This window comes from Loxodonta africana, chromosome 8, assembly GCF_030014295.1.
Source record: "Loxodonta africana isolate mLoxAfr1 chromosome 8, mLoxAfr1.hap2, whole genome shotgun sequence".
Classification (NCBI taxonomy): domain Eukaryota; kingdom Metazoa; phylum Chordata; class Mammalia; order Proboscidea; family Elephantidae; genus Loxodonta; species Loxodonta africana.
The window spans coordinates 112,947,807-112,969,504 of record NC_087349.1 but is presented as its reverse complement, the minus strand read 5'-3'; the positions used below and the strand labels follow the sequence as shown (position 1 = coordinate 112,969,504).

The 21,698-nt window shown below is 38.1% G+C and overlaps 1 protein-coding gene across 1 annotated transcript in view; it reads left to right on the top strand.

Annotated features, from left to right (window-relative positions):
- SPMIP7 (sperm microtubule inner protein 7) overlaps nt 1-21,698 on the top strand; it is a 107,375-nt gene that overhangs the window by 58,883 nt on the left and 26,794 nt on the right. Inside the window, exons 6-7 of the mRNA XM_003407113.3 lie at nt 17,224-17,265; nt 18,332-18,439. Coding sequence (XP_003407161.2) covers nt 17,224-17,265; nt 18,332-18,439 — 150 coding nt within the window. The remainder of the gene's footprint in view (nt 1-17,223; nt 17,266-18,331; nt 18,440-21,698) is intronic.

Sequence of the window (21,698 nt, the reverse complement as noted above, 5' to 3'; positions counted from 1 at the left end):
TTGACAATTGCACCACTCCAATAAAACCAATATAAATTACCCTTAAAAAGGAATTGTGGGAGGCGGGGCCAAGATGGTGGACTAGGTAGACGCTACCTCGGATCCCTTTTGCAACAAAGACTCGGAAAAACAAGTGAATCGATCACATACATAACAATCTACGAACCCTGAACAAGAAACACAGATTTAGAGACGGAAAACGAACAAATACGGGGAAGCAGCGACTGTTTTCAGAGCCTGGAGCCAGCGTCCCACTCAGGTAACCTTGGCGCCGGGCTTCTGGGCCCAGGGGAGCTGAACTCATAAATCTTGTGACAGCACAAACAAGGGGCGCAGCCCTACCCCCCTGAACTGAACCGGGGCCCAGCAGGTCTGCGCGGACGGTGTGGCGACGCAGCTGGTGGGAGAAGTCCCGGGGAGGCAGTGACTGGTTTTGGAGCCGAGAATGCAGCATCCCAGCTGGGGAACCTTGGCGCCAGGCTTTTGACTGGGTGCTGTCACGGCACAAGCACAGGGTGCAGCTCTACTCCCCTGAACTAACCCCAGGAGGGGGCCCAGCTGGTCTTCGAGGGCGGCGCAGCAACGCAGCTGGCAGGACGAGAAGTCCCCGGGAGGCAGCGACTGATTTTGGAGCCGGGAGTGCAGCGTCCCAGCAGGGGAACCTTGACGCTGGGCTTTGGACTGGCAGCGGAGGATCTGACTGCGGCTTCAGCGGGCCAGACCCCCAGGGGCAATCTCCACACAGCCAGCACACATAGGCGACACGCCCCTTGGGAATCTCAGATAAAATAGTCATTCCAAGCAAGACAAGCAACTCTGGCTATATTCCAAGGTGCTACTCTCCTCTCCCTGATCCCTCCCCCACCCTTCCCAGGCGGCTTCATTAACATTGGAATTTCCTGAGCCAGAGGGAGAACGGCTCCAGCTCCACGGCGGCTTTGCTTCCCCCCCCCTTTTCTTTCTTTTTTTTTTTTTTTGGTCTTTTCCTAACCCGTTCTTCCGGCCTGAGAGAAGGAACCACAAAAAACCCAGGGACCAAAAATCCATCCCTAATTGGACTAAAAACACAGAACCAGCTACAGCCAAGTATATATGATCCAGATCTCTGACTTTCATCCTTACAGGGAACAAGGTGGCAGTTATAATCCAAAGACAGTTCTGATGGGGATCTGACTGCATTTTTTTTTTTTTAGCGGATTTTCTGGAAAAACAAGTTTCCCAGTGATGGCTCAGAGACAGCAGTCCATATCAAACCACATAAAGAAGCAGACCATGACAGCTTCTCCAACCCCCCAAACAAAAGAATCAAAATCTTTCCCAAATGAAGATACAATCCTGGAATTATCAGATACAGAATATAAAAAACTAATTTACAGAATGCTTCAAGACATCAGAAACGAAATAAGACAAACTGCAGAAAAAGCCAAAGAACGCACTGATAAAACAGTTGAAGAACTCAAAAAGATTATTCAAGAACATAGTGGAAAAATTAATAAGTTGCAAGAATCCATAGAGAGACAGCATGTAGAAATCCAAAAGATTAACAATAAAATTACAGAATTAGACAACGCAATAGGAAGTCAGAGGAGCAGACTTGAGCAATTAGAATGCAGACTGGGAAATCTGGAGGACCAGGGAATTAACACCAACATAGCTGAAAAAAAATCAGATAAAAGAATTTAAAAAAATGAAGAAACCCTAAGAATCGTGTGGGACTCTATCAAGAAGGATAACTTGCATGTGATTGGAGTCCCAGAACAGGGAGGGAGGACAGAAAACACAGAGAAAATAGTTGAAGATCTGCTGACAGAAAACTTCCCTGACATCATGAAAGACGAAAGGATATCTATCCAAGATGCTCATCGAACCCCATTTAAGATTGATCCAAAAAGAAAGACACTAAGACATATTATCGTCAAACTTGCCAAAACCAAAGATAAACAGAAAATTTTAAAAGCAGCCAGGGAGAAAAGAAAGGTTTCCTTCAAGGGAGAATCAATAAGAATAAGTTCAGACTACTCAGCAGAAACCATGCAGGCAAGAAGGGAATGGGACGACATATACAGAGCACTGAAGGAGAAAAACTGCCAGCCAAGGATCATATACCCAGCAAAACTCTCTCTGAAATATGAAGGCAAAATTAAGATATTTACAGATAAACACAAATTTAGAGAATTTGCAAAAACCAAACCAAAGCTACAAGAAATACTAAAGGATATTGTTTGGTCAGAAAACCAATAATATCAGATACCAGCACAACACAAGGTCACAAAACAGAACATCCTAATATCAACCCAAATAGGGAAATCACAAAAACGAATTAAGATTAATTAAAAAAAAATGCTTGTAACAGGGAATCACTGAAGTCAATATGTAAAAGATCACAATAATCAAAAAGAGGGACTAAATACACGTGGCATAGAACTGCCATATGGAGAGTGATGCAAGGCAATATAGAACAATACAAGTTAGGTTTTTACTTAGAAAAATAGGGGTAAATATTAAGGTAACCACAAAGAGGTATAACAACTCCATAACTCCAGATAAAAGCCAAGAAAAACGTAACGACTCAACAAACATAAAGTTAAACACTACGAACGTGAGGATCTCACAATTTACTAAGAAAAACGTCTCAGCGCAAAAAAGTATGTGGAAAAATGAAATTGTCAACAACACACATAAAAAGGCATCAAAATGACAACACTAAACACTTATTTATCTATAATTACGCTGAATGTAAATGGACTACATGCACCAATAAAGAGACAGAGAGTCTCTGACTGGGTAAAGAAACACGATCCGTCTATATGCTGCCTACAAGAGACACACCTTAGACTTAGAGACACAAACAAACTAAAACCCAAAGGATGGAAAAAAATATATCAAGCAAACAATAAGCAAAAAAGAAGAGGAGTAGCAATATTAATTTCTGACAAAATAGACTTTAGATTTAAATCCACCACAAAGGATAAAGAAGGACACTACATAATGATAAAAGGGACAATTGATCAGGAAGACATAACCATATTAAATATTTATGCACCCAATGACAGGGCTGCAAGATACATAAATCAAATTTTAACAGAACTGAAAAGTGAGATAGACACCTCCACAATTATAGTAGGAGACTTCAACACACCACTTTCGGAGAAGGACAGAACATCCAGTAAGAAGCTCAATAGAGACACGGAAGACCTAATTACAACAATCAACCAACTTGACCTCATTGACTTACACAGAACTCTCCACCCAACTGCTGCAAAATATACTTTTTTTTCTAGCGCACATGGAACATTCTCTAGAATAGACCACATATTAGGTCATAAAACAAACCTTTGCAGAATCCAAAACATCGAAATATTACAAAGCATCTTCTCAGACCACAAGGCCATAAAACTAGAAATCAATAACAGAAAAACTAGGGAAAAGAAATCAAATACTTGGAAAATTAACAATACCCTCCTGAAAAAAGACTGGGTTATAGAAGACATCAAGGAGGGAATAAGGAAATTCATAGAATGCAACGAGAATGAAAATACTTCCTACCAAAACCTCTGGGACACAGCAAAAGCAGTGCTCAGAGGCCAATTTATATCGATAAATGCACACATACAAAAAGAAGAAAGAGCCAAAATCAGAGAACTGTCCCTACAACTTGAACAAATAGAAAGTGAGCCACAAAAGAATCCATCAGGCACCAGAAGAAAACAAATAATAAAAATTAGAGCTGAACTAAATGAATTAGAGAACAGAAAAACAATTGAAAGAATTAACAAAGCCAAAAGCTGGTTCTTTGAAAAAATTAACAAAATTGATAAGCCATTGGCTAGACTGACTAAAGAAATACAGGAAAGGAAACAAATAACCTGAATAAGAAACGAGAAGGGCCACATCACAACAGACCCAACTGAAATTAAAAGAATCATATCAGATTATTACGAAAAATTGTACTCTAACAAATTTGCAAACCTAGAAGAAATGGATGAATTCCTGGAAAAACACTACCTACCTAAACTAACACATTCAGAAGTAGAACAACTAAATAGACCCATAACAAAAGAAGAGATTGAAACGGTAATCAAAAAACTCCCAACAAAAAAAAAGCCCTGGCCCGGACGGCTTCACTGCAGAGTTCTACCAAACTTTCAGAGAAGAGTTAACACCACTACTACTAAAGGTATTCCAAAGCATAGAAAATGACGGCATATTACCCAACTCATTCTATGAAGCCACCATCTCCCTGATACCAAAACCAGGTAAAGACACTACAAAAAAAATTACAGACCTATATCCCTCATGAACATAGATGCAAAAATCCTCAACAAACTTCTAGCCAATAGAATTCAACAACATATCAAAAAAATAATTCACCACGATCAAGTGGGATTTATACCAGGTATGCAAGGCTGGTTTAATATTAGAAAAAACATTAATGTAATCCACCATATAAATAAAACAAAGACAAAAACCACATGATCTTATCAATTGATGCAGAAAAGGCATTTGACAAAGTCCACCACCCTTTTATGATAAAAACTATCACCAAAATAGGAATTGAAGGAAAATTCCTCAACGTAATAAAGGGCATCTATGCAAAGCCAACAGCCAACATCACTCTAAATGGAGAGAACCTGAAAGCATTTCCCTTGAGAACGGGAACCAGACAAGGATGCCCTTTATCACTGCTCTTATTCAACATCGTGCTAGAAGTCCTAGCCAGGGCAATTAGGCTAGACAAAGAAATAAAGGGCATCCGGATTGGCAAGGAGGAAGTAAAATTATCTCTATTTGCACATGACATGATCTTATACACAGAAAACCCTAAGGAATCCTCCAGAAAACTACTGAAACTAATAGAAGAGTTTGGCAGAGTCTCAGGTTATAAGATAAACATACAAAAATCGGTTGGATTCCTCTGCATCAACAAAAAGAACATCAAAGAGGAAATAACCAAATCAATACCATTCACAGTAGCCCCCAAGAAGATAAAACACTTAGGAATAAATCTTACCAAGGATGTAAAAGACCTATACAAAGAAAACTACAAAGCTCTACTACAAGAAATTAAAAAAGACATACTTAAGTGGAAAAACATACCTTGCTCATGGATAGGAAGACTTAACATAGTAAAAATGTCTATTCTACCAAAAGCCATCTATACATACAATGCACTTCCGATCCAAATTCCAATGTCATTTTTTAAGGTGATAGAGAAACAAATCACCAACTTCATATGGAAGGGAAAGAAGCCTCGGATAAGCAAAGCATTACTGAAAAAGAAGAAGAAAGTGGGAGGCCTCACTCTACCTGATTTCAGAACCTATTATACAGCCACAGTAGTCAAAAGAGCCTGGTATTGGTACAACAAGAGGCACATAGACCAGTGGAACAGAATTGAGAACCCAGATATAAATCCATCCACATATGAGCAGCTGATATTTGACAAAGGCCCAGTGTCAGTTAATTGGGGAAAAGATAGTCTTTTTAACAAATGGTGCTGGCATAACTTGATATCCATTTGCAAAAAAATGAAACAGGACCCATACTTCACACCAAGCACAAAAACTAACTCCAAGTGGATCAAAGACCCAGACATAAAGACTAAAACGATAAAGATCATGGAAGAAAAAATAGGGACAACGTGAGGAGCCCTAATACAAGGCATAAACAGAATACAAAACATTACCAAAAATGATGAAGAGAAACCAGATAACTGGGAGCTCCTAAAAATCAAACACCTATGCTCACCTAAAGACTTCACCAAAAGAGTAAAAAAACCACCTACAGACTGGGAAAGAATTTTCAGCTATGACATCTCAGACCAGCGCCTGATCTCTAAAATGTATATGATTCTGTCAAAACTCAACCACAAAAAGACAAACAACCCAATCAAGAAGTGGGCAAAGGATATGAACACACACTTCACTAAAGAAGATATTCAGGCAGCTAACAGATACATGAGAAAATGCTCCCCGATCATTAGCCATTAGAGAAATGCAAATTAAAACTACGATGAGATTCCATCTCACTCCAACAAGGCTGGCATTAATCCAAAAAACACAAAATAATAAATGTTGGAGAGGCTGCGGAGAGATTGGAACTCTCATACACTGCTGGTGGGAATGTAAAATGGTACATCCACTTTGGAAATCTATCTGGCGTTATCTTAAACAGTTAGAAATAGAACTACCATACAACCCAGAAATCCCACTCCTCGGAATATACCCTAGAGATACAAGAGCCTTCACACAAACAGATATATGCACACCCATGTTTATTGCAGCTCTATTTACAATAGCAAAAAGCTGGAAGCAACCAAGGTGTCCATCAACAGATGAATGGGTAAATAAATTGTGGTATATTCACACAATGGAATACTACGCATCAATAAAGAACAGTGACGAATCTGTGAAACATTTCATAACATGGAGGAACCTGGAAGGCATTATGCTGAGCGAAATCAGTCAGAGGCAAAAGGACAAATATTGTATAAGACCACTATGATAAGATCTTGAGAAATAGTATAAACTGAGAAGAACACATACTTTTGTGGTTACGAGGCGGGGAGGGAGGGAGGGTGGGAGAGGGTTTTTTACTGATTAGTTAGTAGATAAGAACTGCTTTAGGTGAAGGGAAGGACAACACTCAATGCATGGAAGGTCAGCTCAATTGGACTGGACCAAAAGCAAAGAAGTTTCCGGGATAAAATGAACACTTCAAAGGTCAGTGGAGCAAGGGTGGGGGGTTGGGAACCATGGTTTGAGGGGACTTCTAAGTCAATTGGCAAAATAATTCTATTATGAAAACATTCTGCATCCCACTTTGAAATGTGGCGTCTGGGTTCTTAAATGCTAACAAACGGCCATCTAAGATGCATCAATTGGTCTCAACCCACCTGGAGCAAAGGAGAATGAAGAACACCAAGGTCAGACGACAACTAAGAGCCCAAGAGACAGAAAGGGCCACATGAACCAGAGACCTACATCATCCTGAGACCAGAAGAACTAGTTGGTGCCCGGCCACAATCGATGACTGCCCTGACAGGGAGCACAATAGAGAACCCCTGAGGGAGCAGGAGATCAATGGGATGCAGACCCCAAATTCTCATAAAAAGACCATACTTAATGGTCTGACTGTGACTAGAGGAATCCCGGCGGTCATGTTCCCCAAACCTTCTGTTGGCACAGAACAGGAACCATCCCTGAAGACAACTCATCAGACATGAAAGGGACTGGACAGTGGGTAGGAGAGAGATGCTGATGAAGAGTGAGCTAATTATATCAGGTGGACACTTGAGACTGTGTTGGCATCTCCTGTCTGGAGGGGGGATGGGAGGATAGAGAGAGTTGGAAGCTGGCAAAATTGTCACGAAAGGAGAGACTGGAAGGGCTGACTGATTAGGGGAGAGCATTGGGAGTATGGAGTAAGATGTATATAAACTTATATGTGACAGACTGACTTGATTTGTAAACGTTCACTTGAAGCTCAATAAAAGTTAATAAAAATAAAAAATAAAATAAAAATAAAAAAGGAATTGAATTTTTATTGGGAGAAAAAGAATAATGAGGTAGAAAAATACAAAGCCGTAATCAAGTTTAACTGCTGGGTGTAGAAATGTAAACAGTGATGATATTGAGAAAAATATTGAGTTTTTCAGCAAACTTACATTTTATTCAGCCATATTCTAAAACTAATAAGTGTATGATTTTTAATAAATATTATTTAAAATATGGTTTTGGCAAAATTGTAAAACATCCCAATATAACTAATGTTGTTGTTGTTAGGTGCCATCGAATTGGTTCGGACTCATAGCGACCCCGTGCACAACAGAACGAAACACTGCCCGGTCCTGCACCATGCTTACAATAGTTGTTATGCTTGGGCTCATTGTTGCAGCCACTGTGTCAACCCACCTCGTTGAGTATCTTCCTCTTTTCCGCTGACCCTGTACTCTCCCAAGCATGATGTCCTTCTCCAGGGACTGATCCCTCCTGACAGCATGTCCAAAGTATGTAAGACACAGTCTCACCAACTTTGCTTCTAGGAGCATTCTGGTTATACTTCTTCTAAAACAGATTTGTTTGTTCTTTTGGCAGTCCATGGTATATTCAATATTCTTCATCAATACCACAATTCAAAGGCATCAATTCTTCTTCAGTCTTCCTTATTCATTGTCCAGCTTTCACATGCATATGATGCGATTGAAAATACCATGGCTTGGGTCAGGCACACCTTAGTCTTCAAGGTGACATCTTTGCTCTTCAACACTTTAAAGAGGTACTTTGCAGCAGATTTCCCCAATGCAATGCTTCCTTTGATTTCTGGACTGCTGCTTCCATGGCTGTTGATTGTGGATCCAAGTAAAATGAAATTCTTGACAACTTTAATCTTATCTCCGTTTATCATGATGTTGCTCATTGGTCCAGTTGTGAGGATTTTTCTTTTCTTTATGTTGAGGTGCAATCCATACTGAAGGCTGTGGTCTTTGTTCTTCATTAGTAAGTGCTTTTAGTCCTCTTTGCTTTCAGCAAGCAAGGTTGTGTCTGCATAACAAAGGTTGTTAGTGAGTCTTCGTCCAATCCTGATGCCCCGTTCTTCTTCATAAAGGCCAGCTTCTCGGATTATTTCCTCAGAAAACAGATTGAAGAAGCATGGTGAAAGAATACAACCCTGATGCACATCTTTCTTGAATTGAAACCAAACACTATCCCCTTGTTGTGTCCGAATAAGTGCCTCTTGATCTATGTAAAGGTTACTCATGAGCACGGTTAAGTGTTCTGGAATTCCCATTCTTCTTAATGTTATCCATAGTTTGTTATGATCCACACAGTCGAATGCCTTTGCATAGTCAATAAAACACAGGTAAACCTCCTTCTGGTATTCCCTGCTTTCAACCAGGATCCATCTGACATCAGCAATGATATCCCTGTTTCCACGTCCTCTTCTGAAACCAACCTGAATTTCTGGCAGTTCCCTGTCAATATACTGCTACAGCCATTTTTGAAAGATCTTTAGCAAAATTGTGCTTGTGTGTGATATTAATGATATTGTTCTATAATTTCCACATTCGGTTGGATCACCTTTCTTGGGAATAGGCATACATATGGATCTCTTCCAGTCAGTTGGCCAGGAAGCTGTCTTCCATATTTCTTGGCATAGACGAGTGAGCACTTCCAGAGCTGCATCTGTTTGTTGAAACATCTCAATTGATATTCCACCAATTCCTGGAGTCTTGTTTTTCGCCAATGCCTTCAGAGCAGCTTGGACTTCTTCCTTCAGTACCATTGGTTCCTGATCATATGCCACTTCTTGAAATGTTGAATATCGATTAATTCTTTTTAGTATAATGACTCCGTGTATTCCTTCCATCTTCTTTTGATGCTTCCTGCATTGTTTAATATGTTCCCCATAGAATCCTTCACTATTGCAACTCGAGACTTGAATTTTTTCTCAGTTCTTTCAACTGCAGAACCCACCCACCAAAGTGCTCTAGGAATAGAGACACCCCTACCTCACCGGCACGTGGGGGAAGGCTGTCAGCATCCTGCCCTCCTCGTAGTGTGACCCCCTGCCGCTACTAGAATCTGGTGCATACAACCATCACACCTACTCCTCTAAGTTAATAGGTGACAGCCTATCAACTCAGATAGGGAAATCACAAAAACAAATTAAGATTAATTTAAAAAAGAAAAAAATGCTCAAAACAGGGAATCTTCTTATGTAAAAGACTACAACAATCAAAAAAGAGGGACTAAATACAGGAGGCACAGATCTTCCACATGGAGAGGAAAACAAAGCGATATAAGATGATACAAGTTAGGTTTTTAAAATTAGACAAATAGGAATAAATATTAACGTAACCACAAAGAGGTCTAACAATTCCATACCTCAAAATAAAAACCAAGATAAACATTATGACTCAGCAAACATAAATTCAACTACTATGAAAATGAGGAGCACACACTTTACAAAGAAAAACTTCTCAGCACAAAAAAGTATGTGGAAAAATGAAATTGTCAATAACACACAAAGAAAGGCATCAAAATGACAGCACTAAACTCATACTTATCTATAATTATGCTGAATGTAAATGGACGAAATGCACCAATAAAGAAACAGAGAGTCTCACACTGGGTAAAGAAACACGATCCATCTATATGCTGCCTACGAGAGACACACCTTAGACTTAGAGACACAGATAAACTAAAACACAAAGGATGGAAAAAAATAAACAACAATCAAAAAAGAGCAGGATTGGCAATATTAATTTCTGACAAAATAGACTTTAAAGTTAAATCCACCACAAAGGATAAAGAAGGACACTACATAATGATTAAAAGAACAATTTACCAGGAAGATATAACCATATTAAATATTTATGCACCCAATAACAGGGCTGCAAGATACATAAAACAAACTTTAACAGAACTGAAAAGTGAGATAGACACCTCCACAATTATAGTAGGAGACTTCAACACGCCACTTTCAGTAAAGGATAGGACTTCCAGTAAGAAGCTCAATAGAGACACAGAAGACCTAATTGCTACAGTCAACCAACTTGACCTCATAGACTTATACTGAACACTCCACCCAACAGCTGCAAAGTAAACTTTTTTTTCTAGTGTACATGAAACATTCTCTAGAATAGATCACATATTAGGTCATAAAACAAATGTTTTGCAGAATCCAAAACATTGAAAGCATCTTCTCAGACCATAAGGCCATAAAAGTAGAAATCAATAACAGAAAAATCAGGGAAAAGAAATAAAATACTTGGAAACTGAACAATACCCAGCTCAAAAAAGACTGGGTTAAAGAAGACATTAAGGAGAGAATAAAGAAATTCATAGAATGCAATGAGACTGAAAACACTTCCTATAAAAACCCCTGGGACACAGCAAAAGCAGTGCTCAGAGGTCTGTTTATAATGATAAACGCACACATGCATACAGAAGGAAGAGCCAAAATCAGACGGCTGTCCCTACAACTTGAAAAAATAGAAAGCGAGCAACAAAAGAATGTGTCAGGCACCAGAAGAAAACAAATAATAAAAATTAGAGCAGAATTAAATGAATTAGAGAACAGAAAAACAATTGAAAGAATTAACAAAACCAAAAGCTGGTTCTTTGAAAAAAACAGCAAAATTAATAAACCACTGGCCAGACTGACTAAAGAAATATAGGAAAGAAAATAAATAATCTGAATGAGAAATGAGATGGGCCATATCACAACAGACCCAACTGAAATTAAAAGAATCTTATCAGATTACTACAAAAAAGTGTACTCTAACAAATTTGAAAACCTAGAAGAAATGAATGCTTAGAAACACACTACCTACCTAAACTAACACAAACAGAGGTAGAACAACTAAATAGACTGATAACAAAAAAAAAGAGGTTGAAAAGGTAATCAAAAAACTCCTAACGAAAAAAAAAAAAAAAATCCTAGCCTGGACGGCTTCACTGCAGAGTTCTACCAAACTTTCAGAGAAGAGTTAACACCACTACTACTAAAGGTATTTCAAAGGATGAAATACTACCGAACTCATTCTATGAAGCCACCATATCCGTGATACCAAAACCAGGTAAACACACCACAAAATAAGAAAATTACAGACCTATATCCCTCTTTTATATCCCTCATGAACATAGATGCAAAAATCCTCAACAAAATTCTAGCCAATAGAATTCAATAACATATCAAAAAAAAATAACCCAACATGACCAAGTGGGATTTATACCAGGTATGCAAGGATGGTTCAATATTAGGAAAACAATTCATGTAATCCACCATATAAATAAAAGACAGAAACCACATGATTTTATCAACTGATGCAGAAAAGGCATTTGACAAAGTCCAACACCCATTCATGATAAAAACTCTCAGCAAAATAGGAATTGGAGGAAAATTCCTCAACATAACAAAAGGGCATTTATGCAAAGCCAACAGCCAACATCATCCTAAACGGAGAAAGCCTGAAAGCACTTCCCTTGAGAACGGGAACCAGACAAGGATGCCCTTTATCACTGCTCTTATTCAACATTGTGCTAGAGGTCTTAGCCAGAGCAATTAGGCTAGACAAAGAAATAAAGGGCATCTAGATTGGCAAGGAAGAAGTAAAATTATCTGTATTTGCAGATGACATGATCTTATACACACAAAACCCTAAGGAATCCTCCAGAAAACTACTGAAACTAATAGAAGAGTTCAGCAGAGTTTCAGGTTACAAGATAAATATACAAAAATCAGTTGGATTCCTCTACATCAACAAAAAGAACATTGAAGAGGAAATCACCAAATCAATACCATTCACAGTAGCCCCCAAGAAGATAAAATACTTAGGAATAAATCTTATCAGAGATGTAAAAGACTTATACAAAAAAACTACAAAGCACTTCTGCAAGAAACCAAAAGAGACCTACATAAGTGGAAAAACATACCTTGCTCATGGATAGGAAGACTTAACATTGTGAAAATGTCTATTCTGCCAAAAGCCATTTATATATACAATGCACTTCCGATCCAAATTCCAACGACATTTTTTAATGTGGTATAGAAACAAATCACCAACTTCATATGGAAGGGAAAGAAGCCCCAGATAAGTAAAGCATTACTGAAAAAGAAGGACAAAGTGGGAAGCCTCACTCTACCTGATTTCAGAACATATTATCCAGCCACTGTAGTCAAAAACAGCCTGGTACTGGTACAACAACAGACACATAGACCAATGGAACAGAATTGAGAACCCAGACGGAGCAGCTGATATTTGACAGACGCCCAGTGTCAGTTAATTGGGGAAAAGATAGTCTTTTTAACAAATGGTGCTGACATAACTGGATATCCATCTGCAAAAAAATGAAACAGGACCCATACCTCACACCATGCACAAAAACTACTCCAAATGGATCAAAGGCCTAAACGTAAAGTCTAAAACGATGAAGATCGTGGAAGAAAAAATAGGGACAATGTTAGGAGCACTAATACAAGGCATAAACATAATACAAAACGTTACTAAAAATGACGAAGAGAAACCCGATAACTGGGAGCTCCTAAAAATCAAACACCTATGCTCATCTAAAGACTTCACCAAAAGAGTAAAAAGACCACCTACAGACTGGGAAAAAATTTTCAGCTAAGACATCTCCGATCAGTGCCTGATCTCTAAAATCTACATGCTTCTGCTAAAACTCAACCACAAAAAGACAAACAACCCAATTAAAAATGGGCAACGGATATGAACAGGCACTTCACTAAAGAAGACATTCAGGCAGCTAACAGATACATGAGGAAATGTTCTCGATCATTAGCAATTAGAGAAACGCAAATTAAAACTATGATGAGATTCCATCTCGCTCCAACAAGGCTGGCATTAATCCAAAAAACACAAAATAATAAATGTTGGAGAGGATGTGGAGAGATTGGAACACTTATACACTGCTGGCGGGAATGTCAAATGGTACAACCACTTTGGAAATCGATCTGGCGCTCCGTTAAAAAGCTAGAAATAGAACTACCATACGACCCAGCAATCCCACTCCTTGGAGTATATCCTAGAGAAATAAAAGCCTTTACACAAACAGATATATGCACACTCATGCTTATTGCAGCACTGTTTACAATAGCAAAAAGATGGAAGCAACCAAGGTGTCCATCAACGGAAAAAAATAATTTATGGTATAGTCACACAATGGAATACTACACAATGATAAAGAACAGTGATGAATCTGTGAAGCATTTCATAACATGGAGGAACCTGGAAGGCATTATGCTGAGTGAAATTAGTCTGCTGCAAAAGGACAAATATTGTATAAGACCACTATTATAAGAACTTGAGAAATAGTTTAAACTGAAAAGAACACATTCTTTTGTGGTTATGAGAGGGGGGAGGGAAGAAGGGTGGGAGAGGATTCTTTACTGATTAGATAGTAGATAAGAACTACTTTAGGTGAAGGGAAGGACAGCACTCAATACAGGGGAGGTCAACACAAGTGGACTAAACCAAAAGCAAAGAAGTTTACTGAATAAACTGTGTGCTTCAAAGGTCAGCAAAGCAGGGGCAGGGGCTTGGGGACTATGGCTTCAGGGGACATCTAAGTTATTTGGCAAAATAAAATCTATTAAGAAAACATTTCTGCATCCCACTTTGAAGTGTGGCGTCTGGGGTCTTAAACGCTAGCATGCAGCCATCTAAGATGCATCAATGAGTCTCAACCCACCTGGATCAAAGGAGAATGAAGAACACCAAGGACACAGGTTAATTATGAGCCCAAGAGCCAGAAAGTACTACATGAACTAGAGACTACATTATCCTGAGACCAGAAGAACTAGATGGTGCCTGGCCACAACCGATGACTGCCCTGACAGGGAACACAATAGGGAGCCCCTGAGACAGCAGGAGGGCAGTGGGATGCAGACCCCAAATTCTTGTAAAAAGGCCAGACTTAATTTTCTGACTGAGACTAGAAGGACCCCGGCGGTCATGGTCCCCAAACCTTCTGTTGTGGCTGGAAAGGTACCATTCCCGAAGCCAACTCTTCAGACATGGATTGGACTGGACAATGGGTTGGAGAGGGATGCTGGTGAGGAGTGAGCTACTTGCATCAGGTGGACACTTGAGACTATGTTGGCATCTCCTGTCTTGAGGGGAGATGGGAGGGTAGAGGGGGTTAGAAACTGGCAAAATGGTCACTAAAGGAGAGACTGGAAGGAGGGCGCGAGCTGACTCATTAGGGGGAGAGTAAATGGGAGTATGTAGTAAGGTGTATGTAAGTTTATATGTGAGGGACTTACTTGATTTGTAAACTGTCACTTAAAGCACAATAAAAATTATTTAAAAAAATTATAAGATCTTTATAAATACTGCAAGCTGAAGTTGTTAATAATCCAAGTCAAATAATCTTAAATGAATAAAGATGTAAATTTATTGGTACTGATCCTTAGTGTTATGAGAATGTTCATGAGGCAACTGTATTAGCATCTTTTATTTATATATCATGTGGTCAAATAGAAAATAGTGGACCCAGATGCTAATTTTTTAAATTCCAGTTTATGTAGATGCAGCGCATTTTTTTTTTTTTTTTGGTGACATATGAGGTGGTAAATTAAATGCAATATTTCTTAGTCAGTACTGCCATATCTCACAACTCCAGAGGGTACCATTCATCCTGGAACATGCCTCTATGAATATGTTGCTCCCAGGAGTCCACACAAAAACCTATATGTGAATGTTTATAGCAGTTTCATTCATTATCATCAGGTCCTTGGGTTGTGCAAGCAATTTGCACTCATCAGCTAACATCAGGGTTGGCAGGTTGAACCCACCCAGTAGCACCGTGGAAGAAATGCATGGCAATCTGCTTCCGTAAAGATTACAGCCAAGAAAACCCTATAGAGCAGTCTACTTTGTAACACATGGAATCTCCATGAGTTGAAATTAACTCAATGGCAGTTTTTTTTTTTAATTCATCATTGCCAATACCTAGAAATAACCAAGATGCCCTTCCACAGGTGAATGGATAAACAAACCGTAGTACATCCATGCAAGAAAAAAGCAACAAGTACAACACACAACAACATGGAAGAATCTTAAATGCATTTTTCCAAAGGAAAGAAGCCAATCCCAAAAGGCTTCATATTGTATGATTCTATTTATATGACATTCTGGAAAAGGGAATACTATAGAAATGAAGATCAGTGGCTGCCAGAGTTTGGACATGGCGGAGGGGTTACAAAGGACCTGTAAAAGGAATATTTAGGGTGATGGAATTGTTGGGTATGGTATTTTAGTGTATGACTTCATAGAACTATATACCACAAAGAAAAAAATTCACCAAATGTAAAGTTTAAAAAAAGAAAGAAAAATATCCCAGGATGGTGGAGAAATCTAGGATGATGAAAACGGTGAAGAATGAATCTGTATTAAAAATAAATGAATAACTACACCTAAGTGGGTGGGGAACAAAAGGGCTGATCTAACTAAATGTAGTGAGAGTATTTGAAGTAGATATGTAAGGCTGAATACAAAAAGAAATGTATATAAACACTATAGTCTAGTTGGCAAATTTGATTTCTCACAGGGGCATGAGTTTATAACTCTGAAACTACTTACACAATGTTGAACAATTAAGTAAATATTTTATAGATAAGGGAAGCCAGGTTTCTCTGCCAAAGAAAGAAATTACAATTAAGTAAGAAAAGAAGCTAGAATGAACCGTGTGGATTAGAGTGGGAAACAACCTATGAATTTAGATAGATTGACAAATACATAGATACAGAAATTAATAAATATAGATATATGTGTATAAAAAAACCCCAATGTTGGGTTCATATACATGTGTATATTCCTAGCTCTGTCCAAGAGGACCTAGAAGCAGTGACAACCCAGGAACCACAAATACATCTAACACCCAGATTTTGGTTTCTAATACCACTCTCTAATAAAAAGAACCACGGTTCCATGGCATAATGCCTGATTCTAGAGCTGGAGCACCAAAAATACAAGATGAATCTGGAGCATCTTGTAGTGCCAGAAATAACTGTGGTATTAAGGAATTATGTAACTTTTTGTGCCAGAGCTGTCTAATCTCTACAACGGAGATTAGAACAGATGGTCAATAAGATCCACCCAAATGCTAAAATTCTATGCCTAAAAAAATGAGAGGTTCAACTTTGTCAAATACTGCATTTCTAATCATTTACAAAAAAAAAAAAAAAACCAAACCCAGTGCGGTCCAGTCGATTCCGACCCATAGCGACCCTATAAGACAGAGTAGAACTGCCCCATAGAGTTTCCAAGGAGCGCCTGGCGGATTCGAACTGCCGACCTTTGGTTAGCAGCCGTAGCACTTAACCACTACGCCACCAGGGTTTCCTTCTAATCATTAAGGATGACTATATCAAAAGAAAAATTCGAAAGGAAGGGTTTTGAAAAAGAGCTAAATCATAAGTGAAAGTCAACAAAGAGACATGTTTACCAATAATGACTTGGGGTCAACTTGTTCTATTTGTGATTTTCATCACTTAAAAAGTACATCTTTAAATCATTTTTCTTCAGAATTACAAACTTTTGGAGACCCGTTGCTATGAGATATATACTTTTTTTATTTTAATTATAAAGATTGAAAAAAAACACTTCGTTTTTGTTTTAGAGAAATAATGTAATTATTTGATGTTCATTAAGGTAATATTGATAACCCAATTGTCCATATTTTCTCTTTTTCTAAGTGTGAGTCCAAGTTCTAGAAGTAAATACATTCCTCTCTATACGTAAGTAATGTTTCAAAAAATATTACAATTACATGTAAATTATAGTTCCTCTTTGCTCACTCATGCTTGTAATTCACTTTTTCAAACAACATGTGGTTCTACAGGCTTCTAAAATTTTCCTAGCACAGCACCCATCTAATATCAGGAATTTCATCAAAGGTTTGTTAAAAATTTTAATAAAAGAAAGAAAGGAGGGGTGGTATTTTTCTGTTTTCTTAAATTGGCTATTTTACGAGATAAAATAACTTGGATGCTACCACTTTTGGATGTTGTCAACTAGGAACACTATTTTACTTGATGCAGAAGGTATCATGTGCTCACTAACACTGGCGTGAGGGCACTATACCATCTTATTTTTCTAACTTTAAGTCAGGCTTTCCATGGATAGAAAAGCATTCATCATTTTGGAATCTTCCCCTCTGCTTCAGATTGAAGAATAACCTTGGAACAATGTAGATCCAAGAGAACAACAGAGGAGTCTAGACCATCAGTCTCCTCCACCCATTGTTAGCTCCTTTTCTGTTGTACAGTAGAGTTGATGAGTGTTCCTTTAAGTGGCCTCAGAAGTGTCTCTAGGATACCCTCTCCCTGACAGACAGACTCAGCCTCCAGGACTTCGTCTCAGACTCCTGAGGCCACATCGTTTATTGCCCAGGCCCCCAAGCCCCTGCCCAGCCTTCCATCCCTATAGGATTCTTATTAGCTCTAGCCAACACCTCTGGGTTTCTGCCTTGCCCAGGAGTTCCTCTTAGTCTCCGTGGAGAGGACGTCAGGGCTGCACAAACAGCATGTTCCTTTGCTCACTGGTTACTCTCACTTTGGTCCAAACTTGAGATCATAAGATCCTGGCAACTCTTACCCAAAGAAGGGAAAATTACCGTTTTTTTTTTTTTTTTTTAAGACAAATTGTTCCGTCATCCAGCCTCATTTGAAAGAATGGTTTATTTTTGCATTTTGGGGTTTGATCTATTTTTTGCAATGGAGATTTCCACTGAAAGTTAGAACACTGTTCACCTGTTTTTCTTATAAGCAAACAGTGTCTTCTCTTTCTCTTTTCACCCAACAGTGGTTATGTGGAGTCCACAAATGCTGATGATGTTGACAATCCCTTCGGAGACCTGACATCTCTAGCCAAGGCGCGGAGCTCTAAACCCTTGTATACAGACACGAGTCGGTGAGTTACATTCGTAAATATGTCCCTTATTTTCTTAAGGATGAAACATGATGATTGACTTTATTACAAATGAAGGTATAAAAAATGTCCCGTTATTGGACATAATTTAAGAAGAAAGATTCCTGTTTCATGAAGTGTAGTTTGTCACAAAGGAGATTACAGTTTCTGAGATTGACTTACCTGGGGGTCTTGGGCAAGTCACTTCACCTCGGTGACTTCAGTTTCTTTATCTGAAACCTGCGGAGGAAAATGCCTCCGAGCAAGGTGGCAGCAAGGGGAACCAATCATGTTTGTAAAGCACCTGAGACGTGACTGACTGATAACTGATAGTTGTTAAAGTTGGTGAAACTTGGCTTTTTTTCAAAAACAAGATATGTGAATTTTTCAGTGTTAGGGTCTTGCTTTCCAGAACACTGCCCTGCTTAGCTGACATGCATGGTCCAATAGCCCTGGGAGGTGTTTGTTGTCAGAGGCAACAGATAAGATGGCCACTAGTTACCTAAGGTTGAGGAAGGACCTCCTAAGTACCACCATTTGATATTTGGGATTCATCACAATAATCTTTATAGCTTCAGTTTTGCCAATGGGGAGGCTGAAGCTCAAAGAGGTTAAATGACTTCCCTACAATTCATGAGACAGACTCACAGCTGAAGTCCTGTGTCCTCTTCATTATTCCACTGAGCAGACTAATATTATGGACAATACCCTCAGTTTCTAGAATGATTGCCAAACCTTGCAGAAGATTTCATCCAAGATAATATCATGAATCATGATAAGATTTTAAACGTTAATTTCTGTTTGTTTTTAAAACATCAATGTGCCCATAAGCCAAACTAGTTAAATTTCACAATAGTTGCCCTTCTACTGACATATTCTGTTATTTGTTAAGTGCAATAATGTAGCCTACATAATTTTGAATTTTTCTATGTTATTTATTATGACTATCTAATTCTTTTTATTATTTGGCCAAACTATAAAATATATTTCAAAAGTAACATTCATTTTTTCTTAATGTTTTCTTTTTTGTTAATTTTTTTTTTAGTCGTGGTTTAGGAGAAAGTTTACAGCTCAAGTTAATTTCTCATACAAAAATTTATATACATATTATTATGTGACATTAGTTGCAATCCCCACAACATGACACCACATACCACTTTTCTACCCCAGTTTTCTTGTGTCCATTCAACCAGTTCCTGTCCCTTCCTGCCTTCTTATTCTGCCTCCAGACAGGAGCTTCCCATTTGGTCTTGTGTATCTGATTGAACTAAGTAAGAAGTTCACTCCTCACGATTATTATTTTTTGTTTTATAGCCCAGTCTAATCTTTGTCTGAACAGCGGGTTTCAGGAATGGTTTTAGTTCTGGGTTAACAGAGCGTCCAGTGGCCATAGTTTCAGGAGTTCCCCCAGTCAGACCACTAAGTCTGGTCTTCTTATGTGGATTTGAGTTCTGCTCTGTACTTTAACCTCCCACTCCCTCTGGAACTCTCTGTTGTGTTACCTGTCAGGGTGGTCATTGGTGTTAGCCAGGCACCATCTAGTTCTTCTGGTCTCCAGCTAATGGAATCTCTGGTTTATGTGGATCTTTTGCCTCTTGGGCTAATATTTTGCATCTTTTATGTGTTCTTCGTTCTCCTTTGCTCCAATTAGGTTGGTTTGGCAATGGTTATAGTAAAAAAAAAAATTTTTTTTTATAGTAAGCCTAAAAGAATTAAATTAAAGGAAAGATATGAGGATAAAACCAATTTTAAAATACTATACAGGCATGATAATTTAATGTTTCTCCTTTAAAATGTATATTTGAAGTTTGAAATGTTTTATGAAATATTCTTGCTAAAGAATCAAAATGTACTCTTTTAGATCATGCTTCAATGAGAGTAAAGAGAAGTCTAGCAGAATTTTTAAAAATTTGATACAAAAAATATAATTTAGCTTGAATAAATTTGGGGGTATGTCATTCTAACTTATCTTGCTGTTAATTTCTGTTTTTAAAGATATGAAATTGTGAGTGGATAATGGAAAAGAATTGAAGACCTTAACTGTTCTTATTCAATTTGGGCACTAGAGGGCCTCCAAGGTTGAGAGGTTTCTTTCCGTTTACAATTTTAAGAGGATTTTTTACTTTAACATTTTAACGTGAAGAAATAGTTTTCCATTTTTATTGTGAAATATTGAGAGATACAAAAATATATAACATTATATTAATAGGTAGAGGAAAATAATAAATAAATGCCTGTGTACACCCTTGCCTAGCTTAAGAAACAGAATCTCACCTGTATCTTTTAAACCGTCTGTGTGCCCATCCCAGTCTCATGGCCCTGGCTACGCCTTCCCCAACCCAGAAGACTCATCATCAGACTTTGAGCTTATCATTCACCTGCTTCGCTTTATAGTTTTACAACATATATGAATCTCTAAGCAATATGTCAAGTAGTTTGCACAATGCCACACTGAGCTAGAAAAATCAAGGCACAGAAGGAATACATATAAGATGTCCATTGTATGAAGTTCAAAACCCAGAGACATAAACATACTGATTTTGTGCCTAGCAAGAAATTGAGCACTACCTTCTTCAGAAGCAAATTATCAACTTCATTATTTTCTCAGTGTAAACTTTCTTAAAAAGAAATGTCTTTACCATGTCTTTAGAGTTTTCCTCATGATTGATGTTACTTAATCATGGTGGCCTAGACAGGCCATGTCCCCACCCATTGAACGGAAGTAATATTTCAGATGAGTGTGGGTTGAGGTCACTGACTGTTGAGCTGGAGTGATTCCATTTATTGGAATCACCAATTTCCCGAACAGGTGAAAATTTCTTCAAATTTCCCTGATTAATTAATTTTGTTTTTCTGGTCACCAATTCATCTGATATGTCCAATGGTTTTTATATTGATGGTTACTGTACTATTATTTTTAAAATAGCTTGTTATTTTTATTGTTGAATCTAATCATTATAGAAAAAGTACCAAAAAATTTGTAACAATGTAAAAATATAATTATACTTCACACATAAAAAAGTCATTATTAATATTTGGAATATTTCCATCTGCCATATGTATTGTTTTAGTCTTGCTTTTGTGTATTTATATAACTATGATCATACTGCATATAGAATTTTTACCACTACAACATATCATGGGTACATGTTATTATGAGCTCATCACATTTTGCTATTTGTATAGATGTAAAAAAAAAAAAAAAAACTGTAATTAACTAGCTCACATAGATTATATATGTAAATTGTTTCTACTTTTTGCT